Below are 22869 nucleotides of genomic sequence, written 5' to 3'. Positions count from 1 at the left end.
GTTCATTGGCAGGTTAGGACTGGGCAGCACGGAGTGGCCAGCATAAGAACAGACCACTGCATAAGAACAGGCCATTATTTCTGTGCTGCAATGAAACAACTGCCCCGTTAACAGCACTGGCTCGATTCAGCGTTGGTAGACTGGTAGTCCGCCTGACGCAGAGGTGGGCAGAGCTTCACTGTGTGGAGGAAAACTCAGTTCCCCTCTTTGTTTTTATAGCGAGAATAAAACCAGCCTGTTTAGAACTGTTTCAGCACACAATTCATTTGGAAAGTACAGTGGTACCTCGGGTTACATACGCTTCAGGTTACATACGCTTCAGGTTACAGACTCTGCTAACCCAGAAATAGTGCTTCAGGTTAAGAACTTTGCTGCAGGATGAGAACAGAAATCGTGCTCCGGCGGCGCGACAGCAGAAGACCCCATTAGCTAAAGTGGTGCTTCAGGTTAACAACAGTTTCAGGTTAAGTATGGACCACCGGAACGAATTAAGTACTTAACCCGAGGTACCACCGTATAAGGAAACTTAAAATCATTTTCTAAATTCAAAAGATTCTACATGCCCAAGATTACATGGAACGCCAACAAAATATTTACTGCTGTAAGAAAAAAAATCAAGTTACAAGGGACTCTACGACAAAGAACAGATTAAGAACAAACATCTACCAAGAATAGAGAGTCAGTGTGGTGTAATGGTTTGAGTGTTGGACTAGGACCTTACAGAGCAGGGTTCGAATCCTCACTCAGCCATGAAGCTCACTGGGTGACCTTGGGCCAATCACCATCTCTTAGCCTAACCTACTTCACAGGGTTGTTTGAGCGGATGAAACAGGGAGGAGGAGAACCATATACACCACCCTGAGATCCTTAGAAGATAATTGGGGAATATAAATGTAATAGTTGTGGGTGGGTGGGGTGGGATCTAAGGGCAATGTAAGGACTCTAATAACATAAGGACACTGCTATATCAGGCAAAAATCCATCTGGTCACAGCATTTATCTCCAACAGTTGGCCAGCCAGATGTCTCATAAGCAGATGTTTGGCAAATGTAAGTTTGCTCCTCAAAGGGCTACTTGGATTGCAAATATCTGTTGGGGAAACTACATCTCCCAAGGGCTACTGGGGTTGTTCTTCCTGGCATGCAACCAGCACAATGAAGGGGAGAGGCATGGAGAAGTTTGTTCCCCATCTTTCTGTGACCAAAGTGCCAGCTGCGTGAGTCTCATTTAAAAGGGAAACAGGGAGGGAGTCGGTGTGTGAATGGGAGGAAGGAATGACTACCGGATTGGTTTCGGAAAAGAAGCCAAGTCATTTTTTTATTTTCCAATCGAATCTGACGTGAGCTGAGAGGAAGTCACCCATCTCCACTGGCAGTGAAGCCTGTAGGTTAATTTATGAAGTGTAAACGTCTTTCGCCCATGTAAACTTGCGGCCACACAAACTTCACTGTGGTCCTCAATTAGGAAAAGAGGAGACAAATTGTATGCCCCAATCTCTTGAGACCTAGTATTCAGTCCAGTGCTGGTTCTTACTTCTGAGTGTAGACATCTAGGCTTGCACCATTGGAAGGCAGCTTCTACTTCAACAGCAGAACTAAATCAGAGGGAATTTTCTTTTAAAGAGAGGAGGGTGAAAAAAATCCTGACTTATTCAGGGCAGCTCTGCACAGTTTATTGTGGACTTGCTGCTGTTTATGCATTCATGTCTTTTCACAGCATCCACACAAGTTGTCCTCGAAAAAATGCTACCCCATATTCACCCCTGCACAAGCCCCATTTATTTGTGTGGACATTGCAAAAGACTTGCCTGCATTGCATGCACAATAAACAGCTGTGAGAAGCGCCCACAATGTACAGGTCAATTCTTGTTTCAGTGGCAGAACATTTTACCTGCAAAATCAGAACTAGAGGATTAAGAGGATACCCTTTGTTATATCAGTTTACCGTTGCAAATGCAAAAATAAGGTTTGTTGTTTTATTTTGCTGAGTAGCGGGTAGGTCCCGTTAATGGAAACATTGTGTGCTTACATCTCTCTCTTGTGGAAAACACAACAAATAAATCCAATTCTCTAACATGGCACAATTCTTGAGACCCTTTGACAGTATAAGCAAGATTTTTTTAAAAAAAACACAAAGAATCAGTGGTGCATAATGTTTGTATGTTATGGTGGCAATGCAGTTACTTGCCTTTCTACTGCTGGCAAGACATATTAAAGCTAGTGTTATCACGCTGTGGAACGTGCCCTGTTGTGTCAACATTTTGAGAAGTCAAATCAACGTGGCAACAAAAGTCACACCGAACACTATGGTTCTAGAGGTATTCCAGCACACCGCTGTTAAACCGCTTCTTGTGGAAGGATGAAAGAGAAGCTATGACCCAAAGAACGATTTTGTAAGTGCCTGAAAGGGACTGGTGTGGTTGGCCTTTCTGTAAAGAGCAGCAAACAAATGCTAGTGCTGCTTTATTTCCCATCTCCACTGTCTCTATGGCAGGTCCATCTTTGCCACAGCTAGATTCACAAATTTCTTCAGCCCTGATGTGAAGAAACATGCTTCTTTCACTGGGGCCAGGAGCACTAACCAGGCCAGTCCCTGCCCCCTAACCTCAGAAACAGGGGCTGCCCCTCTAGAGAGAAGGAAGATAGTCCAGGCATAGTTATCTATACCATGAAAGTCTCTGTGGGTGACAATACTTAACTAAAGTGGGAAACGGTTTCTTTCCAAACCGCCATCGCAACAAAACGTTGCGGCACTACTGCATAGCAACAGCCAACATGCGAAGCGTTTTCTTGGCAGCTTTGAACTACCAGCTATGCACTGCGGTTGGCATCTATGTTAACATCAATTAAAAAAAACACACATTAAAGGCCACACACTCAACACCATCACAAACCCAGTAGGGGATGTCTATGTGGAACAGCCTGGAATTGCTTCAGCTGCTATCAAACATATGGTAATTTCATGAAGCCAGTTCCTTTTCGGTTCTGGTGGTGGTGGTTACATCGGTGCCCATCTTGGAGAGGTATATATATATATATATATATATATATATATATATATATATATAAACAGCTAATTTGCACAGTCTTTGCACCTTTGGAGGGCAGCATTTCCCAGCAGAGCAGCACACTGGGAAGAGGTCAGACTGGAAGAGCAGCAGCAGCTTGAATTCCACTGAAGGGAAACAAGCAACCCCTTTCATGAAAGGATGTTAACAACAAGCCCCTTTCAACCACTGCCCTCGGTCTGACAATGAACTCAAGGGACAGCACAATACCTGCTACAAGCTGAGAGACTTCCTTTAAAGGCAACACACATACACATATGCAGAGTCCCGACATTATTCACAATCTGCTCAAGACAGACTGTTGCTGCCACAAATAGCAGTTTGCACTCGGAATGCTTCCCAGAAGAAAATTTCTCAACACTTTCTCTAAGTAATGAAGTCACTGGTCTTTTAGGAGTAATACCTATGGTGAATGGGATTCTACAGGTGGCCTACAGCAGGTGAAACCTTTGCTAATACATCTCTTAACGGCTACCCGCATGCTAGCCATCAAGAGTCAAAGCTCCTGTGTTGATATACAAAGCCCTGAACAATACCTTAAGGATTGCCTGAGCCCTTATATCCTAGACTGATCACTGAAATCATCCAGGGGAGCTCCATTAGTAGTCCCCCATATTACAGATACCCAACTGGCCTCAACCAGAAGTCAGATATTTAGTGTTGCCAGTTGTACGCTACGTATGGAACATTCTTCCAGCAGAGATTTGGTAGGCATCCTTGCCTTTTATTTTCATGTGTCTTTTGAAGGTGTCTTTATGCTGACAGGTCTGTTCAGTTCAAATTTCTCAAGATTGTTGTTTAGTCGTTTAGTCGTGTCCGACTCTTCGTGACCCCATGGACCAGAGCACGCCAGGCACTCCTGTCTTCCACTGCCTCCCGCAGTTTGGTCAAACTCATGCTGGTAGCTTCAAGAACACTGTCCAACCATCTCGTCCTCTGTCGTCCCCTTCTCCTTGTGCTCTCCATCTTTCCCAACATCAGGGTCTTTTCCAGGGAGTTTTCTCTTCTCATGAGGTGGCCAAAGTATTGGAGCCTCAGCTTCACGATCTGTCCTTCCAGTGAGCACTCAGGGCTGATTTCCTTCAGAATGGATAGGTTTGATCTTCTTGCAGTCCATGGGACTCTCCAGAGTCTCCTCCAGCACCATAATTCAAAAGCATCAATTCTTCGGCGACCAGCCTTCTTTATGGTCCAGCTCTCATTTCCATACATCACTTCTGGGAAAACCATAGCTTTAACTATACGGACCTTTGTCAGCAAGGTGACGTCTGCTTTTTAAGATGCTGTCTAGGTTTGTCATTGCTTCTTAAGATTATCTGGCCATTTAAACAATTATTTTATATTGTTTTAAAGGCATTTTGTATTTTATTGGCGTTGCAGATGTTATTGTACACTGCCTTGGTAATTTATGTGAGATGGTGGTATAGAAATACTTGTATAAATAAATAAGACAGACTAAACAACTAAGATGCCCAGGGAAACAGAAAAACGCTTTGATATGGCACTGAAATGCTAACAGGTTCAGTGGCGCCAGTTGTACTTCATTGGGGAGGGTGTACCAGCTAGGGTGCTGTAACAGAGAAGCCTCTCTCCCTCATTGGCGTGACATGGTAGAAGTACTTTAAGGCCACCAACCTCTGGTCCAAGCCTTGATTCTATTAGTGGGGTAGGAGAGCTGGAAAAAGAATTCCCATCTGGCAACCAATGTGTCCCTTTGGTTTCCAACAGTACATGGGCAGAAGCGTCAAAAAAGCCTGGGACACAAATTTTCATGGCCCGCTAGCAGCTATTTACCAAAAGGCTTAGTTTGGTCAGAATTGAGTATACACTTTCAGAATTAATGCTAAATACATTGCTTCTGGTAAATGAGGCACCGTAGCTGCTAGAGGGCTATGAAAATTTGTGTCCCAGGATTTTCAGACTCTTCTACCCTGCTGCCTTGATGTAAATGATAGGCGCAGAGAAAAATAATGGAGACCAGTGTAAAACTAGTCCATAAATGCCAGTCTTCAGCTGCACAGCTATCAGGAACCTTATGTACGGAATTTTAGTTTGATACTTGTGTGTTAGGAAGTCACCTCAGATATTGGGGGGGGGGGACCCTCAATGGGCAGGAACAGGCCTAACCCCCTCCTTCAAATTGCAGAGCAGCAAACCTGGAATTTGCTTCATGACAGCTTAATTCATCTGAATTTATGTTGTCCTAACAAGAGACTCTGAATTGCAATATAAGGTAAATCAAAGAGAGAGCTGACATTCTGGCTGCTTTTCAGAGAAGAAACACAGCTAAATTCAACAATCTGGATACTTCTCACCATAGTCCAGTATGGCTTGTATAAAATAGGCTTTGATTTATTAGACAATCTATTTCCTTTCTGTCTGAGTTATTTAGTATCCCTTGCTAGACTTCAGTTTGTTTTTCTTTTCAGCTGTTTACAGGCTCAGAATTTAGCTTTCAGAAAGTTTGGCTAGACAGAACTTAACGCATCACCCCAAATTACCAGAATGGGGTCCTTTTCTATATAAATGTATCTAGAATATTTGCATAAATGTTTTTGTGTTATCCTTTCTTATTTCAACACCAGAACTGGTCTGATTTTATACAAAGAAACCTCCCCAAGGGGGGGGGGGGGGCAGGAGCACCAAAATTATGTTATTAGCATGTAAAAGCTGCAGTGTTTCTTTTGTGACAGAACTCACTGGTGTGAAGCGCCGCCACCACTTTTTCTGCTTTTTGTGGCAGCCATTTTGTGCTGGCACCTTCAGCACTTTTATCAACATATGAGTACCAGCAACTTATTTCTTGCCAAGAAAAGAAGAAAACACTGAACAGCTGCTGTGCAGTAATACTGCAGTGGAACAAAGGGAACGCGTTTCCCAAGTTTTGAATTACATCCTATAACATCCAAGCATTAATTAAAAAAACAACAACAACTAGCATTTTAAAACACCAGGGGCCCAGGAATACCTGAGCAAATAGGTGAGTTTTTAGCCATCCGCGGAACACCAAAATAGTTGGTGCCTCCAAAGAGAGATTATTATACAAAGCGGGTGACACTGCAGATAAAATCCTACTCCTAGTAGTTAAGAAATGCCTTTACCTATTTATCTACATGCACTGGCATGTTTTCGAATTGCTAGGCTGGCAGGAGCTGGGACAGAGCAATGGGAGTTCACCCCGCCGCGGGGATTCAAATCGCTGACCTTCTGATCAGCAAGCCCAAGAGGCTCAGTGGTTTAGACCACAGTGCCACCCGCGTCCCATGCATTCTGAATATAGTACTACGTGATAGTTCTGAACATGTTTAAGGTATTGTTATTCACTTAAAAAGGTGTAATCAGCTTGGAATCGGAGTATCTCAGAGAAAGCCTCACACCAACTCCCCCATTCCCACCTGATCATCAAAGGGGGCACTTCTGGTTGTTTGATGTCTTGTGGAAATCCCTTTCCGTGAACTCAGGTTTCCGTCACGGTGTCCTGCTGCACCAGAAGCGGTTTAGTCATGCTGGCCACATGACCCGGAAAGCTGTCTGTGGACAAACACCAGCTCACTCGGCCTGAAAGCAAGATGAGCGCCTCAACCCCACAGTCACCTTTGACTGGACATAACTGCCCAGGGGCCCTTTACCTATATTCAGAATGCATCTGGGAGAAATTACATTTAAAATGTCACCCACAAAATGTCAACAGAGAACAGGCCATCCCAATGCACTAGGGGCCCCCTCCCCGAGTCTTCAAACATGCCTACAACCAGGCAAAGGTTCTTCCCATTATCTGTTCCCTGGTCCTTCTAACTGGAGATGAGAGAGATTGAACCTGGTCTGTGATCTGTCACAGAGCTATGGCCCCTTCACATGTGTAGACCTACTCCCAAGACAAAAGTAGTTTGTTTGTTTTTTACCCTAGGAATTGTTTATTCATGTGCAAATATATTCAGCTTTAAATGACTAGAAAATTCTTAAGTTTATTTATCAGTTGTGTTTTAATCAGGTGAGAGCCCCAAGCCATGTCTCTGCTGAAAGCTTGTTTCGGAATGAAAAAGAGAGATCAGCTCTCCCCTCCCTGCTGCTCCCAATCCTATGTAATAGGATGCATTTATTCCCAGGCAGTTATTTTGTCATTGTTGAAAGAACATCCTGTCCCCAGCACCTGTTTCTTCAGTCTCCATGAATAATGAATTTGCTGCAAATGTGTTTGTCTGCTGGTCAACATCAACACTGCTTACTATTTTCTTTAATGTACCAAAGTAGTTTTAGAAGGAGACGATCTTTCTTTCTTGCTCTGCTTCACAAGAATAAGCACTTTCTATACGGAAAATGGGAGGGATACCCTCCCCCCCCCCACCGCCAACTAGTAGGCGAGAGAAAGCCATCCTTTTCAGCCAATACCCACTGAACAAGGAACTTGCCTTCTGCTTACATTCCCAAAAAATCGAAGGCTCAAATGTTTGTTTCTGTGTCCCCCACAACATGGCTGTGCTTATTCCACTGAATGTGCAAAGCTGCCAAGGCTTCTTTTGATGGGCAAGTCTTTTCAAGTGGAGAACCTCTGAATGTGACAGACTTTAAAACACCACCACCACCACCACCACCACCACCACACACACACACACACACACACCCCTGGTTTTTTAGCCATCTGATCAAGTATGTGGCACAAGATCATCTGATTCAGCCATCTGGGTTTCTTTCTGTTCAAAGGAAGAAGAAGAAGGAGGAGGAGGAGGAGGAGGAGGAGGAGGTCTAGATTTGGGCCACTTATCACAACTGGTTTTCAACGCCAGAACATAACCCCAGGAGATGTGAAGCAGGACAGGAATAGTAGACCATCCTTTTGATAACGGATGGGCAACTGTTAGTCCTCCAAAAGTTGTTCGGACACTTATTTCTATCATCGTCAGTGCCATGCTAGCCGGGGTTCATGAGAGCTGCAGTCTGTCATCTGGAGGGCCACAATCCCTATTCTTGAGGGGAAAGTGAGTAAAGAGGATTTGCCTTTGCTATTTTGGAAAAGGCTCAAGCTATTTGTTACTCGGTAGGTCAGAACCTGCTGCAAACCACCATAATTGATTTTTCTTCTTCCCCAAAATGGCACTTAATTATGAATCGCAATGGAGTGCTTTGAAAACCCAGCTCATATGCTTTTGGCTTCCTGCAAGATCAAAACGAGGAGGACTGAAAATGGTTGGAAATGGCTCAGATAGTGAAAATTGGTTTCAATCAAAGCCTGCTGCTATGAAAGTGTGTGCACTTAGTGACAGCGGGAAGGTATGTCTTCACCTTTTTCTTTTACCTTGGGAAGGAGCTAAGAAATGAAACGCATGTAGTTCTAAGAAGCCTACACATCTACTAAAAGGCATCCCTGTAATATAACAAAATTGACCATTTAAGAAATCTGAACCTTTCTCAACATCACAGCCTTACTTCAACGCCTATTTTCCCTTTCTCCTCCACTGTATTATTTCTGGATCACAAGAAACAAGAGGGGGAAGAAGGAGAAAGGAGAAAGGGGTAAAAATAAAGAGGCATACATTTACTGAAAACAACTGCCTTGACACTATCTAGTCAGCCATCTTTTAGAGTTGTGCCTATGGAAACTTTTGGAGCTGGAAAATAAATCAGAATAAGTAGCAAATCTAAAAACAAACCAGCCTTGTTTTGGAAACAAACATGACCTTTCTTGGTCACTCAAGCCAGTAAAGACTTAGTCCCATAAAGCTTGAAAAGTTGAGAGCGTTCTCAGTTTAGAAACGTTATGAAATCAGGTTACCTGCAGCGTTGCAAACCCTGCATTCCCAGAATGTTACAGGGCTGCAAAAGTCAAGTTTTCCCTTGCAGGAAATACAGTTACAGGTAGTAAGAGGTTAAAAAAAGAACAAAAAAAAACCCAAATATAATAGCATTTTCCAAACTGAGTTTGCAGGATCAGCATGGAGTAGCTACTTCAGACAAAGTATTCTGTAGGGGTGCTATTTTACTGCTTTCTCTTTGGACCCCTTCATAGAAAGAGGGAGCCATGCAATCAAGGGACAACAGGGCTGTGCTGTTGGCCCTGACATCCATGCCATGGATTTCCCTCTGCAGATGTCCATGTCTAACATGTGGGTGTTAGGGGTGTGGCCAGGAGATGTGGCAAAACCCCGAGGACTGAGCCACTAGTGCAACTCAGCAATAGGGCGCACCACTTTGCGGATAGAAACCCCCTCGCCCCCTAACTTCATCTGGGGAGAAGGATATCTGATAGAGCCCTTTACTAGCTCTGCTACCTGCTTAAGACCTTGCAGAACTGCTTGCAGTCTCAGTCAAGTGTACTTGGGCTAGATGATGTAGATTGGTACCCTGTTCCGAAACATATGCCAAGATCCAACTGGAAATATGAAGTGCTCCACATGCATACCCGAGAGCCTTTTAGGAGCCCATTACACTGCTGCTGCTGACAACCACCACCACCCCGGATAAAATCCTGAACGTTGGGGAAACCTCCAAGGCTGCATTTGGAATTCAATATAGTTCAGAGAGCTTGCAGCCAGATGGGGAAACTGGGTGAGGGATTCTGCTTTGTCAGGATCTCTTCGGATCACAGGCACACTTGGTTGTTAGTTCCATTATTTTGGAGAAACTGTTCCAGCAGCTTTTATTCAGGTGAACCAGCCCTAGTTATCAGAAATAAAAGGAGGCTTTAGAACAGTCAAGAAACCCGATGAGAGAGAGAGAGAGAAAGAACAGCAGTTATCCTGAAGGAGCGTCTCCACCCCCATCGTTCTGCCCGAACGCTGAGGTCCAGCGCTGAGGGCCTACTGGCGATTCCCTCATTGCGAGAAGCAAAGCTACAGGGAACCAGGCAGAGGGCCTTCTCGGTAGTGGCACCCGCCCTGTGGAACGCCCTCCCACGAGATGTCAAAGCGATAAACAACTACCTGACATTCAGAAGACATCTTAAGGCAGCCCTGTTCAGGGAAGTTTTTAACATGTGATATTTTCGTGTATTTTTGGTTTCTATGGAAGCCGCCCAGAGTGGCTGGGGAGGCCCAGCCAGATGGGCGGGGTATAAATAATAAATTATTATTATTATTATTATTATTATTATTATTATTATTATTATTATCAAAAATGAAGCAGTCGTAGAGCCTAACTTAACCAGATCCACACAGATAACAACAACAACAACAACAACAACAACAACAACAACAACAACAACAACAACAACAATAATAATATTTATACTTTGCCCATCAGGCAAGGTTGCCCCAGACACAAAGTCAATAATGTGCTGATCTTTGTTGAAGGAAAGGCATTGCAATTAATTTAGAAAGAGAAGTAGCTAGATATTTCTCAGTCAGCCGTGAAATATTATTATTAAAAAAATATTGCTCTTATCGTGCTTTCCTGAATCACTCGAATGATGAGTGGGTAAGGGAAGCATGCAAGAGAGAACAAGAGGTCAATTCAGGAGGCAATAATTCTTTAATCTGTTTTCCCTTTGCATCACGAAGCAGCTCTTTCTTTCTTAGATGTAGCCCCAAAATGTAGCTTTAGATTTAATCAACAGGGTGAAAATAGCTACAGGTAGAACACGGCACTCTGGGTAATTCCATTCATCTTGTACTTGCTTTTCACGACACAATCCTAGCACAGGAGTGCTAGTTATTGATAGCCCACGGCAGTGACAGGATTATCTAAGAAAACACTCAATTCATAACTGTGATAAAGCAAGCAATCCTCCTTTGGATAACAGGGCACAACTTAACGCAGACCTCACAATCCTCTTGTGTCTACAGTGCAATAAATAAAACAGAAACAGCCGGCACTTCACTGTAACTAAATGTCTGAACAAGAGCAATTGTTTTAAGACTGTGTTCCAGAGAACTCTGAAGTTCCACGGAACTTCAATGGCTTTTTTAAATAAGAAGGAGGGAAACAAAAGCAGGCCTCCATTGCAAATATTTTAAAAGTTAGTCCCTTGTTGCAAGTTAGTTGTGGGTGTGAAAAAACTGGGGTGTATTAATTTAATATCTGTTTGGCAGAAGGTCATTTTGTTTTTCAAGAGATGTCAGGCAAGACTCCTAAATTGTACCCGATACTATTATGTAAAAGAACTGAGTAATACCCCTGGAGTTACGAGGGTTTAGCTCTTTAATCAGGCAGCACAATTCTTTAGATTGTGTTTTGGCAGGAGGAAAAGAATTCTTGTGGCAGCATGTCCCTAAAGTAGCAGCATTCCAAAGCTTAAGTATAATCTCCCACTTGATCAATTTTGGCCGTAGAGTGGACTGAACCCTACCACACTTTCGTAAGATCATTATACAAGAAATGTTTACCATAAAGGGTATTTTTCCTCCTCATTTTTTTTGTTGCTGTTAACAATTTTTTTAAGAGGAAGAGGTGAGATCATGAGTGGTCAGTCACCTCAAGGAGCAGATACCGAGGGGCAGCAAGCAGACAGAGCTGTGTGTGTGTCACAAGACTGGCAACCCCTAAGCTACCCTGCTGCCCTCAAATTCAACTGTGAGTCTGGTTGGCTTTTGTAAATGTAATGGAGGGAGACGCCATCTTGTCCTTTGCCTCAGGCAGCAAGGTGTCTTGGACTGGCCCTGGTGGCCATACTTGGCCAACGTTCGCTATAATGCAACACACACATTTTCAATTTAAGTAATCTTATATATCATCTTTTTTCAGGGCCAAAGGAGCTGTCAGAGAAGTTCACAGTTAAAACAATAAAAAGCAACTATTTAAATCAAAAGATATAATACATTTAAACCACCCAATATAACATAGATCAGGGGTGGCCAACTCCCAAGGGACTGCGATCTACTCACAGAGTAAAAAACTGGCAGTGATCTACCCCCTTTTGGGGGGTTCAGGTCAAAGTTGTTGAGTTTTAGGAAGTCACATTCTTTGGAGGTGCAGGGCTAAAATGTTCAGCTTTTTTTAGGGGAGCCAAACTTGTTGAGCTTCTTTGAGGGGAACCAGTGATCTACCAGTGATCTGCCCAGACATCCGGTGATCTACCGGCAGATCACGACCTACCAGTTGGACGTGCCTGACATAGATAAAAACAGCAAGAGTTAAAACACTGTAGACCAACAGCCCCATTCAGTTAAAAGCAGTTTGAAATTTATGGTCTGTCTGAACAGAACCAGAGAGGGAGTCACATGTATATTCCATGAAAGGGACCTGTCTCTTGGGCTTATCAACCACATGGAACTTACTGGCAGGCTAGATCCTGCTTCATCAGACACATTATAAATGGGCTTTGGCCCATGAAAGCTTATGGCACAATACACATGTTAGTCTTTAAGATACTACAACACGCTGGCCTACTTCCATTAAAAAGAACCTTTCAGGAGGATTGCAATCTGTTAATCTCTAGAATAAAATCTACTTACAAATTCATTTTGTAAGCACAGTCAACCTTGAACAGATTTTCAGGTAAACACAGATCATAGAACCTTCCTTTAGTAGAGATACTGGAACAGAATCCTGCCTGCCTGCAAGCTGCACACTTTCTTACAGTACCTTTATGAAAATACCTTAATAGGTATTCAATTTCCTGCCCCAAAGGCATGCACTTTATTTAGGAAGTTCAATAAGCTCATTTGCATAGCTAGCAACACAGCCTCATTGAAGAGCAAAGATAAAATTAGTGTAATAGGACAAGGTGACATACTTCAAAGAAAACTGCTACTGCACTGAGCACGAGAAAGCTCCTATTCCTAAATCAGCTACATGTACAAGACAAAAAATAAAAATGAAATGAAATATGTCAACTCAAGCAGCACTAACCTCAGCAGATTCATCACTTCATGCTTCATTCACCTCTAACCAATCATTCAACCCTTTCTAATAACTCTCATCTTAAGAAAAACATACATAGTAATTCAAACAATTAACACCACTAGCATACTTGAAAAATGGCCACTGTAAAGATCCCCTCCACACTTCTGTAGCCAAACAGGTAAACTTCACCCCATTTTGCAAGTGAAAAAACCATGCAATAAATATGCAGGTAGCAGCTCAAAATCATGGAACAGCAATTCATCTATTAAAATGTGAAATGCTTTCCTTAAAATTTTTTTAAAAAGTGTAAAGGTTGACACACTCTAAGCATTCGTGTGTGTAAATATCTATCTATAAAATTTGAGAATAGCTCCTTAAAGATACAATATTTTCCAGCACTGAAGGTTCAATGAGCAACCCCACAAAGCTGGATACGATGCTTCTGCAGTACTACTCAAGGTCCTAATTATTTGCTACCAAAATCTCTTCATCTGCCCCAAATAAGAAGAGTCTGCTGTTCTCATAGTGGTCATCCAGTGGCCGGTTGAGTTCACTTTGTAACTGAGCAATCTGATTGGCAGAGATGTACTGTTGTCATCCTTTTACCCAGTGCTATTTTTCTAGAAAAAAGAGGTTCTGGAACTCACCATGAACACCTCCCTTGCTCTCTAAGAATGGCAATGGCACCCACCTGAGAGGTGCCAGAACTGAGTTATGGTGAGTTCCAGCTGAAAAAAAGCCCTACTTCTACCCTTCCTCCTCAGACTTGCTCTGCATGGTTTACTTCAGGATAGAGGTCTCTGGTACTATTTCATGCCAAATGTGGTAGTAACAGGAGCTTTCTGAGGCTTCTTCAGGGCAAAGGCCTATATGCAGGTGCAACACCTGTATTAAGATAGCTAGTATAAGGGTTGGAGCTGTGTAGGAAACAGACAGAATAAAGCAAATAATATAGCTTTTTTTTTTTTACTGGTGACATGCGAAGATAATCACTGTCTTAAGTTGTAAATAGACACACACACAAAAGTTCAGTGTGGCTTGATAGATCCAGATTTGAATGATGAGCAGTTAGATTTGTCAGTATTGAACTTAGCCATCAATGAATGAAGACTACCTTTCCAACCAGGTATCAATCCCAGCCCCCTCCTCCACACTCAAATAACCAGTGAAAAATGCTAGCGACTTACCTTGCATGTAGGTCTCTATTTGCCTAATAAGCTCATAAGACTTCGATCTGTCCAGCAGGGTCCTGATAGCAGGAAGGGGGTCCAAAATTATGGTTTCAGGGTGAGCATCAATATACTCCTATGGGAATGAAGAAATACGGCACAAAATGTTACATATGAAGGTAAATGATTTGCTGGAATCTAGATGCATGATGGGAATAAGAGTGCCACAACAGAGGACACTAAAAGTTCAGCTTACCAGACACTGACAATTCCTGAATTTCATATTTCACACGAATTTATCTTGCTGTTCTGAAAACAGCAATTGTTTAGGTAAGAGAAGCTATGACTGCCGGCCACAAACCAAAATTGGAGGGGCGAGGTCTATAGCATCTCTTGCTTTGTGTATTTAAAAATATACATTCAGTGTAAAAAATATTTTTCCTTGAAACATTGGCTGAACTGTCCCATGTACTGAACACCAACAGATCAGAGTGATCAGAAATACAAACACGCAAACCACATATGGCCATTATCAAGGGGGCATTCAAGGCACCGTAATGACCCATTGCCTTGTAGGGTCTGGCTGAGGAGTCAAATGAGGGTGGGGTGCAGCCTACATACTTGGGAGAAGAACCGCCAGTATTTCATGAAGGGCACTCCTGGCCAGAGGATACAGTGAAACAGACTCCTCCAGGAGGTGATGGACTCTCCTTCATTGGAGGTTTTAAAGCAGAGGTTGGGTGGTCATTTGTCATGGATGTTTTGGATTTCTCAATTCCATTGAGAAAAATGGAGAAACACGCCTCGGAAGCCGTTCAACTTCTGAGGCACGTTCGAAAATGGAAGCATTCACTTCTGGGTTTTCGGCATTTCGGTTCTGAATCGTTCGGCTTCCAAGATGCTCGAAAACTGAAGTTCCACTGTACTGCAAAGTGCTTGAGCAGCCTATCAACGGATAAATCAATCAATAAATTAATCAATAAATTTGCAGAGAAGCAGCAGCAGCAGCAGCCTATCAATGGCTAATAGATTTCACAGAAGTGTCTGGCTGGTCACTGTGGGAAGCAAGAATGTGGACTAGATGGGATTTTGGTTTGACCCAGCATAGCTCCTCTTAAGTCAACGTCATCTGTATAGCTGAATAGAATTGCTATGGCACTTAAGAGATTACTGTTGGCATGGGTTTAGAAGGCTCATCCAAATTGTGAGGGACCACACCACATCTGCTAAAATCAGTCTGATGTCTGAGCTTAAAGGCATACAGCGAGTCCTGCTAAGTCCACACTTCAGCAATGGATGCCTGTGGGCCTTTGGATGTCGCTGCACTCAAACCCCCATAAGCTGTAGCTAAAACAACCAATGACAAGGGAGGGTGAGAGTTAGTTCAGCCACATCTCCTCCATCCCTGTTCTACCTGAAGCTTTATAGGATACAGGAAGTGCGGCTAATCTTAGGCTCAACAGGGTTTCCAGTATATTACATCCTACGATAATGATTAATCCAGAACCACAGCGTTCAGCAAAGTCACAACCCACACTAAGAAAGAAAAAAGGAAATACACTTATTTTCCTGTGTATCCTAGGGAAACAAAAATAAAGTCTACGAAAATGCTTAAAAACACTATATATTCCACTGCGCAGACAACTACGCATCCCAATCATCTCTCATTGATTAAGGTGTCAGACTAATGGTCTCTTGATCTCGAAATTAAGCCAGTCCTGTCCGATGATCCTAAAACTTCAACTTTCTCACTTGTTCTGCCTGCCTTAACCAACATTTTCACCACTTCATCTGCCTGTTTTATCAAACATACCAATCGTATTACATGCACCTCCGTATAAAACTTATGAAAGGGCTGTGTTCTTGGGTTAAGATCAGCCTGACCCAGATGTTGTAGGTGTGTCCCTCTGCCTTTATCTTCTACACACAAGCCAAACCAAAAGAAACACAGACCTAGATTGCCCTTTGTTCGGATTTCAAGACCATTGTTTAGTAAGACATATGAGCGAGCCTATCGGCATGCCAAAAAACAACAAAGAATTCTTCATTGCCATTCTAAGAGAAAGAGGGAGGTGCTCATGGTGAGTTCCGGCACCTCTTTTTCTAGAAACAATACCCATAAAGGCTTTCCCACATGGTCTCCTCCTCCTCCTGCAATCCAGCTTGAAAGAAGCATTCTATTGTAGTGTACCAAATAGGATGCTATGTGAACTTAGTTGTGGTGTGTCCATGTGTGGCTTGTGGGTGTGTGGTTTGCAAGCAACCCCTCATAAGATATTCTATTTGTCTTTTGTTTAAACTCTTTTAAAAAACACATATTATTGGTATTGATTGGTCATTTAATCAAAGTATTTTTTAAAAAAATAAAAAAGAACTTTTCAAGAATTATTATTTGTGACGCACCGGCCCTGGGCACAAAACCAGCTATCCGGGTGAATCTTGTCTGAATTATTTTTGCATTTAATTCTTTTGCTGAGATATCAAAGAGCCACAAAACAACCCATGGTAACTAGACTTTACAGAAGCACAGCCTGAGACGTAGTGACGACATCTTGCGATTTTCCGAAAGGTTGCTTAGTCTTAATTTAAGTCCTAGCTTTCCTTTACTACCCATAAAGGGCCGATAAAAAACTCTCCATCTCCAGAGTAACCCCCTAATTGCCTAAGTGGAGGAGTTCTAACAAGAGCAAGTACTCCAACAGGAACTGAAGTCTGGAAAACAGACTTAATTCATCAAATCCCTAGATGGGGCTCATAACACAGAAACGCAAGGAGAGAGGAAAACCAACTGCTCCTGGCAAAAGGAGTAGGTGAGAGTCAAACAAAAGGACGACACTCTCAGCATCACCCCTCCTTCCAAATCCCAAAATAGTAGGCTTAAAATGTTCAGTTGTAAACAAACCAACTTCTAGATGTACACTAAAGCTAATGAAACTACCTTCTCAACAGGATGAAAGATAATTTCAAGAAACCAGCTAGGCAGACACTAGCTTTTAGCCTTTGATTCCTTACGGACAATGACCTACAAGAGAAATAATTCCAAAGAATATTGTACAATTCCAGTTTCAGCTATTAAAAAAATACAGCAAAGGACTTGTTGTGCTACTAGGAACAAGCTTTCTTTAACCTTCTTTTTACATATGGGGAGAAAGGAGCTAGATATATAGCCGTCTCGGGATTCTGGCAATTTTGCTATAAATGAGGAGCTGTGTGGCCATGTCACTGAGAGAAATATGTAGCTTTTCTTTTTTTAAATTAAAAAAGCAGCAAGGAAATGGCCCTTTGAGCAACAGCAAAATAAAATGGCTATATTAAGGCATTACTTATTTTTAGCTTGACCTTGAATTCCTCCAACTCTATATTTCTCCTTCACTTAGGCCTACAGAGTAAAGGCTGGTTCAGAATACGCACCACCTTATGCAGCTAGCTAAATACTACATCTCTTGGGAGAGTGGCTCAAGTTATTTTCGCATGGGGAAGGAAGATTATATAGAGCAATGGTAATCCTACTGCGAATGGGAGTTCACTTATGGGCTGGCTAGCACAAACAGAGGGCATTTCTGCTCATTTTAGAGCAAAGGCTACAGCACTCTGCAAACCTGAGACATCTCATTTGGTGATAAACATTAAAATGAGTGCCCATTTCTGATCTACCAGTGATCTGTAGTGAAATAAAAATATAGGCATGGATTTAACGACGAACTCCACTCATGGGATGCTGCTGCCGGAAGAAAGTGTGATGGGTGAATATCTCTTCCAGTTCCTCCTTCGTCTTGAACATCCTTTGAAAAGCTGCTTCAGAGAACTGGGATGCTCTCTGGAAAGATGTAGGAAATAGTCCAAGGAGGAAGGGGGGAATGGCAAAAGTATCCCCTCCCTTCCTACAGTGGAAGTCTCTGCTGGGTCTCAGTCCCTTCCACAAACAGAGGGAGCCCTTCTGTGAGTGGCAAGGACTCTGGATTGTCTCTAGAAAACAGCATAAAATGGACTTGGTTCTATGGTGCCACTGTTCCCAAGCTTTTTACTTAGGGAGCCTTACCAGCACCATTTCTCTCTCTCTCTCTCTTTCAGAAACCAGTTGCTGGTCCTGTGTCTATTTCCCCATTCCTGTCCTGCACTGTTTTCATTAACCATGCACTGCTTTCTGGTGCCAAGGCCAAAGGCTAATGGGAGTGTCTGTTTAGAGAATCAGTTACCGGAGGGTGGCATACTTCAAATTCATGTCCTGTCAACTTTCGATTTAGTTATACTTTAAAGGGGTGAATGATTGTACGTTGAAGGGGGGGGGGAGGAAATCGATCACACTTGGCCTAGCATAGGCACTTCCTTGATTGCTCACACAAGGTTGAAAGGGAAGCTGAATCTAGGTCATACACTAAATCAACTGAAATCAGTGGGCATGGCTAGCCTGAGCTTACTGATTTTAAAGTGTTTATTCTGAGTATGACTTAGTTGCACACCACTGTTTTTTAAAAAATGCATTCAGGGAACCCTTTCCGTGACCACTTTTCTGCCAAGGACCCCCTTGCATGTTGGAGAAAATTATGGGGAACACACTCAATTGGGGGGGGGGCAGAGGTGCTAAGCTATGGGTAGGCAAACTAAGGCCCGGGGGCTGGATCCGGCCCAATTGCCTTCTAAATCCGGCCTGCGGACGGTCTGGGAATCAGCGTGTTTTTACATGAGTAGAATGTGTGCTTTTATTTAAAATGCATCTCTGGGTTATTTGTGGGGCATAGGAATTCATTATTTTTTTGTGTTCAAAATATAGTCCGGCCCCCCACAAGGTCTGAGGGACAGTGGACTGGCCCCCTGCTAAAAAGGTTTGCTGACTTCTGTGCTAAGCAATCCAAATGGGCCTCACCATTTTCTCTGACCTGCAACGGCTGTTATTGCCTTGAGAGGTGGGGGTGGTCATAAAGATTTAAATACAGTGGTACCTCCAGTTACGAACTTAATTCATTCCAGAGGTCCATTCTTAACCCGAAACCGTTCTTAACCTGAGGCGCGCTTTCGCTAATGGTGCCCCCCGCTGCCATTGCACGACTTCCACTCACATCCCGGAGAAAAGTTTGCTACCAGGAGCAACTACTTCCGGGTTAGCGGAGCTCATAATCCGAAGCGTTCGTAAAGAGGACGGTACGTAACACGAGGTTCCACTGTACTGTATGTTATCTTTAGGTTATTTTTGCCTCTGTTCGTGACATGTGAAAGTTTTACACACACACACACACACACACACACACACAACCAGGCATTTGTATTCCTTTGCTGATAGAAGTTAATCCCGTAAAAGCTTATAATCCATTTGCTGCAAGAGAAAACAATATATATTTGTGCTATAACAACATTCCCCAGCAGCAGCAGCAGCAGCAGCAGCAGCAGCAGCAGCAGCAATACAGCTAAAATCTTGTGCAAAATTAAAGGAGACATTCCATCGGCTCCACGCATCTATCCATTTGTGAAAAAGCAGCCATCTGGCTTACATCAGCAGGTGGGCCGTAAGAAGCTCAAGGTGAGTTCAGGCCTTCCCTGAGCAGTGGGATCAAAGACTTTGAATTAAAAACACCAGATTGTTTTGTTTTAGATTTGCAAATAGAATTTTGTTATTTTAAGGACTGGGCTTCTTTTGTGGGCTTTCTTCGCGCAAACTAAGAGAAAGGCAGAATTAATACAAAATCCATTGCTCCTTCACCTATGCTCAGAGGGGCGAATGCAGCATTTTATAATATTGTGCTATCCAGTTGCATGACACCTTACACAGCAACATTAGCAGAGGACATGTTCCACAGGACTTACAACCTCAATGTACAATTTTTTTTGGGGGGGGGGAGTGAGAGAGGGTGATTGAGAAAGAGAGAGGAGAAACTAACAAGCAAATGCAGTTGCCCACACTCAGGCTTTGTTTAAGCAGGGTGTGGGTGCAGACTAAGCCGCTAAAACTTAAAAACTTCATTGAAAAGGTGGCAGAGCCAAACGGCAACAGTCTGCAGGTGTTCTGGAAGAGCGGTCCAGGCAAAAACGACAGGAAGGAGTGGCCGTGTCAATACAAAACCATTTGTCTTGCTTACTGCCCTTCAATGGAAATGCCCACTTGAGACAAGTGCTTTCACGTAGCACAAATGCAACATGGGTTGTTCCTAGGCAGCAGAAAGCCTGTGCACGATCAAAGTCCTAAGTTCATTATGCACCAGCCTAACAATAGGTATGCAATTTGTTCTTGCCCTCTGATAGACAGCAGGAGCTCACACGCACCACATGTGAGACAGCTCATGGCGCTGGACAGCACACAATAGGAATTAGTCACTTTTTAAGCCTTATAACAAGGACACAGTGCACACACCAGGCTACATGTTGCACAAAACTCCAGATTGCCCAGTGTGTAACTCCTCCCCAAGCTGTAATCAACTTGCCTTTGTGTTTTTAAATGTTTTTTTATTTTATTTTTAAGTGTACAGTTTTTCTGCTTTGTTGTTTGCTGTCCTGGACTCCTTTGGGAGGAAGGGCAAAGGAAATATAACAACAACAACAACAACAACAACAACAACAACAACAACATACTCCACTCTGCCATCTTGCAAAGTCTTCTTAATTAGAAGGGGGGAGATCTAATTTTCTGCAAACCAGAAAAGAAATTGTACAAAATCTTCAGTGCCCACAGCAACGTGGGAGCAAGTTACAAAGATGGGAGAGAAAGGCAAACAGAAATCGGCTATAATAAAAATATCAGATGACTGAACTTTAAAAAAATGTTTTTCTCCCTTCTTTCCCTCTCTTTGACTGCAATAGGAAATGTGCTTCTTCAAAAGAAGCATCGGCAAAGCTGGCCTTAGGGATCAGTGCCATTGGCCAATTGCCAAATGCCCAGCATCTTGGAGGGCCTATTGCCACTGCTTCCACAAGACATTTTGTACCATGAGAAGCGTGCTAAGTGCAGTTTCCTGGTGTGTTGCCCCAGTCTCAAAAAGGGAGGTGATATGTGGAAGCAAAGGGCCTGGGTGCAGGTGCCCGAAGGTCACACATATCCCAGGCAATTAAGTCAGAATTGGATTGTGCAAACACAGAATTGGGTTGTTCAAGTTGTTACACTTTTAAACGAGTTCCCAAAGTCTGTTATCTGAAGGGTAACAGGCTCTCTCTCACCATCCAGCCTAAGAATCTTGCTAGTTCCCATTGCCTTACAATCACTGTCAGAATGTCAGTATCCCTTCTTATTTTGCCATTCTGCAGAAAGACTAGAGTCTCTGCAGGAGCACATTTTTCAGGGGTGCAATAAGGGCAAAGGGTGGTGGGCATTATAATGTTCATCTGGCACTGGCATGGGGAAGATAATAAATAAAATCTATAGCTCCTTGCATTACATGCTATTAGCTTTGTTAAAATCTGTGCAAAACTGTCATCTTGAAATTTTTATAGATGAGATAGCTACCCAGCCTGGCAATAAAATGTCTCGCTCACAAAGCTGGTATGTATGAACTTCTGTCTCCAAGCCTCCCTCTCATGATCTTTGGCTTGCCTAGAAATACTATAAGGAATATGCCTTCTAAATTAAATTCCTATGTGACTTCATTCCCTCCCCCTTTTTCATATAAAAAGGGATCATGTGGAATTCTTCACAGCAGGCTGATAACTTCAACTCTGTAAAAGCAGGAGAGCTGGTGAACAAGGGCCACTAGTAAACATGGTTTCCGTGGAACTTTATTCTTAGTTAACCTACAGCCAAAGCGAGGTCAACCAGACGCAATATGACCCAGCATGCATTTCCACTTAGGGTAACGTGCAAAGGCTAGTGTATTTATCTGTACTTTTACAATGGATAAATACATTGTTCAAAACAGCTTGAAAGAAAGAGCAGTGACTGTTCATTAAGCTGGACACAAATTTTTACATATATATATTCTTACATATGTAGTCAAGTTTGATAGCTACAACAGAAGGCCATGTTATGTTGCTAAAGCCACAGCAAAATGTAAATAAATTAATCATGACAAAGTTAAACGAAAGGCCATTATGTCTGAGCATCTGAGTGAAAGTGGCATGGAGCACAATACTAGAGCATGAATAGCAAGCGAACTAACGCAGCTGAAGCTGCTCTCCGTAATGTGCATTTTAAGCAGAGATAAAATCAATAGCCTCTAAAGAACTGCTCAGGGAGCTAAAAGCATTTTTGTAATGATAGCGCATGCAGATCACCTTCTTGAACATGCCCAAGAGTACAATAAGAATTGCATACAAGCTGTCCAATGGCCTGGGTGTCACACAAGTGTGCAATTATATCTGGAAACGAAATATGCCATCCTCAGAATCTAATTTAAAAAGAGCAAACATCTACTAGGGCTTATGTGAAGAAAAGCAAGCCAGAGAATAGTCAGGCTATGGTGTATGAAGTGGATTTTGGGAAATGTTTTCTTTTTTTCTGAATGAAAGCAATTCAACAGCTTCACAGACCATTTGTATTACTTTGGGTGGGTGAGGGTTGTAGTAGGAGTAGTAGTAGTAGTAGTAGTAGTAGTAGTAGTAGTAGTAGTAGTATGCCTCTAATTTTTATACTCTATTGAATAAAATGGAAGTTTTATTATTAGTTTCATATATCCAGTTGATCTTCCTATTTGAATCCTATCACAGCATCCCCTGGATTTTGATGCTTTCTCATTTCATTCTTATCTCTCGGGGTTCCCATTGCATTTCTTTCTCTATTAAATTTGCACTAGATTGCCGCTGTGCTGTTTCTCAATGGCAGGGACTGAAGGACAGGGTACCACTGCAGGAGCAGAAGATGAAGAAGGGAACTTTTTCTAATCTCTCTGCTTACCTCATCGACCACCAGTCAAATCTGGCCCACCAGTAGTGGGGAGA

General features: G+C 42.7%; 1 protein-coding gene across 1 annotated transcript in view; it reads right to left on the bottom strand.

The window, feature by feature from the left end:
* The window catches only part of ITPK1 (inositol-tetrakisphosphate 1-kinase), a 124536-nt gene that overhangs the window by 21151 nt on the left and 80516 nt on the right, over positions 1-22869 (bottom strand). The window contains exon 4 of the mRNA XM_028717223.2: positions 14032-14149. Within this exon, the coding sequence (XP_028573056.1) occupies positions 14032-14149 (118 nt within the window). The remainder of the gene's footprint in view (positions 1-14031; positions 14150-22869) is intronic.

Source organism: Podarcis muralis, chromosome 1 (assembly GCF_964188315.1).
Source record: "Podarcis muralis chromosome 1, rPodMur119.hap1.1, whole genome shotgun sequence".
Classification (NCBI taxonomy): Eukaryota; Metazoa; Chordata; class Lepidosauria; order Squamata; family Lacertidae; genus Podarcis; species Podarcis muralis.
This window is presented reverse-complemented; position numbering and strand designations above follow the sequence as displayed.